This window comes from Astatotilapia calliptera, chromosome 20, assembly GCF_964374335.1.
Source record: "Astatotilapia calliptera chromosome 20, fAstCal68.1, whole genome shotgun sequence".
In the NCBI taxonomy this organism is placed as follows: Eukaryota; Metazoa; Chordata; class Actinopteri; order Cichliformes; family Cichlidae; genus Astatotilapia; species Astatotilapia calliptera.
The window spans coordinates 560,612-566,330 of record NC_137441.1 but is presented as its reverse complement, the minus strand read 5'-3'; the positions used below and the strand labels follow the sequence as shown (position 1 = coordinate 566,330).

Below are 5,719 nucleotides of genomic sequence, written 5' to 3'. Positions count from 1 at the left end.
ACAGGCGGCGTTTGACTGTTTAGCCTCATCGCTTGACTGATCCTACTGGCACCAGCAGCTAAGCTAGGCCCACGGCGATGGGAACACAGGAGCAGGGTCATCTTCGGCTCCTCGCCCTGAAGTCTCCGCCTCCTCCTGCTGTGTCTGCACCTTGGTCCGGCACCTTCATGACAGTGATGTCACAGGTGTCACATGACACCCAGGACCTCAAATAGACCCAGAGATCCTTTTAAACTCAGAGACGAGACCAGAGAACAATGCATCAGACAGAAAGAGCAACAACAAGGGTCAACAGCCCATTTTTAGCTTGTGTAATATCCTGAGTTATTCGTAATTAGAGCCATCTTCTTATATTTTGTAACTGGCTGTTGTTACAGTCTTGCAGCATCTGTGGCTCCATAATTTCCTCAGGGATGAATAAATATTGTGATTGAATCTTCACTTTCATCAACACTGATTGCACTCCACAGACTGCACAATGCTGAAAACGGTCTCAAACACGACAAATTATCTCCAAATATCCACTCTAGAGTCTAACTCTGAACTCCAATCAGCTTTTCTCACACTGAAAACTCAGTTTCAGCTCTGAACGCGTGCACCCTGAGCTAATAAGCAGAAAGACATCAGAGATTCACCATGGCAACAGCCTCCAATTCAGTCCAATGAAAGCGGACCGTGAAGGAGAAAAGAGGGTTTTTATTTATCATCGTCCACTCAGGCATCGTTTAATGGACTTCTGCTTCACAGAGACCCAGCTGGAGTCCAGCAGATGTTACACACTGACCGACCCGACGGTTTACTGTCAGACTCAGACTGTTAATGATGTGTTTGAACACCTGAACATATTCAAACACATTCAGACTGTCTGCAAGAGCAAACAGCACCTTTAGACCATGGCTGGTCTCAGTGGCTCTGTGGTAAAGTGGTTAACACAGTCTCTGGCTTGAGCTCCAGAGCAGCCACGTCAGGATAAATCAGCGGTGGCGCCCCCTGGATTCTTAAAGCCCCGTCAGACTCATTTTCACTCAGGTATTCCCATCACTTCAAGCATGTGTTTGGTTTAAACAGGGATTCCTGCAGAGAACTTTTTTATGTCAGCGTAATAAAGTCAGAGTTTTAATGAGGATGTGATCACAGCAGGATCGGACATGTGGCTGCCCTTCGGCCCCACAGAACCAGAGTCTGACCCTCGCGGCCTTTAGTCCACGTGGCCTTGCTCCCTGCAGTGTCTCAGCACAGCTCGGCCCAGCATCAGCAGGAAAAACACGGTCGTCATGGCAGCATACGATCCCAGCACGGTCTGCACGGCGGCTGGAAAGTCGGGATGCGACAGAAGCGACTGGCTGCCAAAGTGGGGGTACACGAGGAGGTGGATCTCTGCCGCCCGGCGACCGTGCAGCCAGCAGTAATACACACCTGCAAGTGTAAAGACACCTCAATCAAACTGAGCAGCACAGAGGTTGGACCTCATCATCGTCACCGCTGAACTAAAATATGATTCAGAGCGTCTAAATAACAAATCTGATGCGGGCCAAACACCGACTTCAGATGGAGCATCAGGTAAGAGCCTCTGCGTGCCCTTCCTCACCTATGACCCCCTACTGTGGGCAGTGACCACCCTGTGATTGCGTGACCCCACACTTCCTGCACCCTCCTGGTTGAGGCACTTCCTGTACAGGGAGGAGACCCCAGATATGCACAGATTTGGTGGCAGGTCTGGGATCCCCAATTTCTCCAGGGTTAGCTTCACAGCTTCACCTGCTGCCACCATAAAGTTCGGAAAAGGGTGGAGAAGACCCCGAGTGTAAAGAGTTATCTCAGAGTCAGCAGCCAAATACATTCACAAAGAGACATCTCGAGTAAAGGTCACCTGATGTGAGCTTCATGACTGGACAATGAGATGAGACCACCTGATGGGGGCGCTGTTCATACCTGAGTCCTGCGTTTGAGCCGGCTGGAACAGCAGGTGGTGCCCGGTGTCTATGAGCAGTCTGAGGTCTGCGCCTGAAGAGTGTTCAGACCTGTAGATGGGTTCGTTCCCTCGGTCCCAGGCGACCGCCATGTCAGGGCGCGCCCCGGGACAGCCCAGGGTGAGGACCTGCCCGTCGGGATGGGTCAGGTAGTACAGAGGTAGCCCGGTTGGCAATGAGGCAGAACTGTGACACAGAAAAACCCAGAGGTGAAACATCTGGATTCAACAGCAAAGAGCACCGCAGGAAATCTTCAGGACACAATCTCAGAGATGATTCACGGAGACATTCGGACACTGTGGTTCCAAGCAGGGCGACCACGCGTCCATGTGTCAGAGACGACAGGTGAGAGCGCACGAGGGTCACCACAAACAAAACTTTACTGGCACAAAACGCAAAAAGGAAAAAAACTACACGGGAACAAAGAGAAGACCAAAAACAAAGACTACATCTACACAGGGGGCTGACTCCAAGCCAGGACATGACAGGAAGTGACACGTACAGAAGAATAGCATGACCGACAGGAAACAGGTGAGAGTGAAGAGACTGTGTCATGAAGAACAAGTTTAGCATGAATAACTAAATAACATGTCAGACAGACGTCCACACGGACGCGTCTCTGAGTTTTAGCTTCAATAACAAGAAAATAAAACCATGACTCTGGTTTGAAAGGAGCCCCCGTGAGGTCCAGCAGCAGACGGGTTCACCATCACAGTGGTCACAAGCCACTGGGAATCTAAAGGCCTTCTTATTAATTCGATCTTCAGAGAGGAGGATTATGTAAATGTTTCTATACTGACTGCTGACAATCAGACTGGATTGACACAGGTTGTGCATCATCTTCAGTATCTCTCTGCAGGACCAGTGAGTGATTTTATTAAAGCCTTCGCCTCGACTGACCCGAGCCACTGTGAGAGGGGACTGAATCTGCACAGATGCTCTGTCGTGTCAGGGAGTGAAAGAGTTAGTGTAAAAAGGGAAGCAACTATTAGTGTAATGGGTCAGTGCAATATCAGGAAGGTCAGGGCATGTGCAACACTGGGGTTTGTGCAACAAAACTGATGTGTTTCTGTTACTGATCTCTATACTGTCCTCTGTGTCCACTCGTCATTGTTCTAGTATAATGTGATCACTGTTTTTGTCCTTGTCACATGACCTGTAAATAGTGTCTCTGTATGTTTTTGCTAACGTGTGTGTGTAACACCAGCCTGCCAGAGGGTCTGCAGAGGCTGTAATCTGGCATATTTACATTTGTTAAAGTATTCAATAATATGTAAAGCTCCTCTTTCTAAATAAAAACAATTATAATAACTAAAAGTTCATTACTGAAATACACTTTGACCCCTGAAGATCGGGGGACGTCCAAACCGAGAGACATCAAGCTTCTGATTTGACCTCTGACTTCCTGAGTAACAGGAAGTCTGTAATTGAGCACAGTGACCGGCTTGGTGCTGGACGGGTGTCACGCACACGCTCACCTGGACCCAAAAAGAGACATCAGACCGAGCAGCTTGGAGGGCGGGGCCTGGGACGGACACGTCATACGACAGCTTCTGACCTCCAGCTTTGCTGCGACTCTGCTTTGCTTTAAACCGAAGGCTCTTGGCACCGCCCCCGAGCCGCAAGAAACGACCGTCTGATTGGCCCGCCTGTAGCGCACGTTCAGGAAGCGGGAGCGTATGTAGCAGAGCCCGGCTCGGACCTGCTCGCCCGGCACGCCGCAGCGGTCGCACACAGACCACGGCTGGAAGCTGGTGAAGAGGCGGTACAGAGCGCTGAGGTCGGCGCTCTGGTCCCGTTTCCCGTCGCTAGCCTCTGAAGCGAGTCTGCAAACATCAGCTGATCGTTATTTCTTAAATATCGATTGATTATTAAGCTTAAACAAGCAGGTTCGTGGTTGTCATGAATTCAGTATGTGCTCAGCGCACCTGTTGGTGAAGCTGAGCGTGGGAGCCTCCTGGATGTCCAGGTCGTAACCATAGAAGAAGTCTTTGTGGGCGGAGCCACAGATATAGATGCCTGCATCATCGGGCCCAGCTCTGAAGATCAGCAGGCTGAAGAGTCGGATGGAGAAGCGACTCCGCAGGTCTCCGCTGTGAGGAACCTGGCTGGGATCGAGCAGGTGGTTGCCATGGTGATCAGTCAGCGCTTTGGTGTCCTCTGATCGTTCCAGATGTTTCCGGAAAAACCAGACAACCGACTGGACCTGAAACCGATATTTGAACCTTTTTCAGTCTGCACAGTTGGAAGAGGTTCTTAAATAGACGGAGGGGCTCCAGCTAGAGCCGCTACTCCTCCACCTCCTGGCGAGGTGTGTCGGACGCCACGGTCATCCTCGGATGGCCACCGGCGAGGGGGTCCTGATACAGTTAAAACCATGAAGTCGTAAATGAAATCTAGACGTTTGATTTGACTTTGTGCAGATGGAAAACCAACAGGAATAAAATAAAGAGGAAATGTTTTTCAGGTTGGTGACATTCGTTGTCGCAGTTTGCCTCACGAGGCTTCGATGTTTAAGGCATCGAACGTCTCAGAGTCAAAAACTTGTGTTTTCACTATAAAACCAAAAGCTCACCTCCAGCATACGCCCTCCATACAATCATATCAACAGACTAAAACTAAACTCTGCAAACTGAAACAGATTCAACACAAAATATGAACCAACACTAACTGGATATTATAAAAACAACAGTTTCTCTGCGCAGATACCTGACACCCCAGGTGTGCAGTAGAAAACAGATGGTTAGTTACTTGCGTACTCTACCTGCTCTGGTTTGCAGAGGCAGGGCAGCTCCACGGTGACTCCTGACAGGTAGGCAGCGTTGGTGAAGGTCAGGAAGGCGGGACACGCCGTTCTCGCAAAAACGTCCTGTTTGTCTTCAGGGGCCTCGTAGCTCCACGCCTTTGGAGTCAGGAAGAGGAGGAAGAGCGGGGACAAGGATGGCAAAGGCATCTCTGAGGAGGAAACAGTTTTTTTTAAACAGTCTGAAGAATGTTTACTTTCAAAGACAAACCGATGAGCTGAACTGTCCACTCCAATGACCTGCAGGAGTCTAAATATGACTGTGGGATCTTTGGGATCTCTGCTTACAGGAAAGACAAACCTGGAGTCAACAGTAATGCACATTTACTCGCTCATAATGAAACAAACTCACATATTTTCATAAGGTGGGAGATTCTCGAGCAGCGAGCACGACTGAACCTCAGCGTGTGGCCCCAGGTTTGAACAGGTGAGAGTAATGCAGCAGTGATGAGGCTCAGCAAACGTGTTTCTGAGGAAGGTGAGAACGAGTGCGCCTGCATGCGTGGCGGCTGAAAGCGCTGAGCAGCTCTATGAATAGGGATGGGTATCGAAACCCGGTTCTTGTTGAGAACCGGTTCCCACTGTTTCAGTTCCTTGGAATAGTTTGCCATTTTTGCAAACGATTCCCTTATCGATTCCAGTCGCCACGAATGACGTCACCACGTTGCGGAGCGTCATTTACCTGGCAGGAAACACGGCGCCTACGCACCACAAACGCTCAAAAGTTTGGTTACACTTTACAAGAACGGATGACGACAGGGCAACTTGCAATACTTGCAAAGTAAATATTTCATTTAAGGGAGGAAACACTACGAATATGCAAAAGCATTTGCTCACAAAACACGCGATGACCTTAAATGAATGTCGTGTTTTTAATTCGCTCCAGGTAAATAATCAACAACAGTGCATATTATGTTAGCGCGATCTGCCTTATTACAAACCTGCC

The 5,719-nt window shown here is 49.3% G+C and overlaps 1 protein-coding gene across 1 annotated transcript; it reads right to left on the bottom strand.

Annotated features, from left to right (window-relative positions):
* Positions 1–302: 302 nt before the first annotated feature.
* LOC113013806 (Ig-like V-type domain-containing protein FAM187A) lies at positions 303–4,971 on the bottom strand. The gene is made up of 5 exons (XM_026154979.2): positions 4,735–4,971; positions 3,899–4,176; positions 3,449–3,796; positions 1,933–2,156; positions 303–1,416 (listed from the first exon to the last, which is right to left on the bottom strand). The coding sequence occupies exons 1-5, from the start codon at positions 4,921–4,923 to the stop codon at positions 1,199–1,201; spliced, it is 1,257 nt and encodes a 418-aa protein (XP_026010764.2). The 5' UTR covers positions 4,924–4,971; the 3' UTR covers positions 303–1,198.
* Positions 4,972–5,719: the final 748 nt, after the last annotated feature.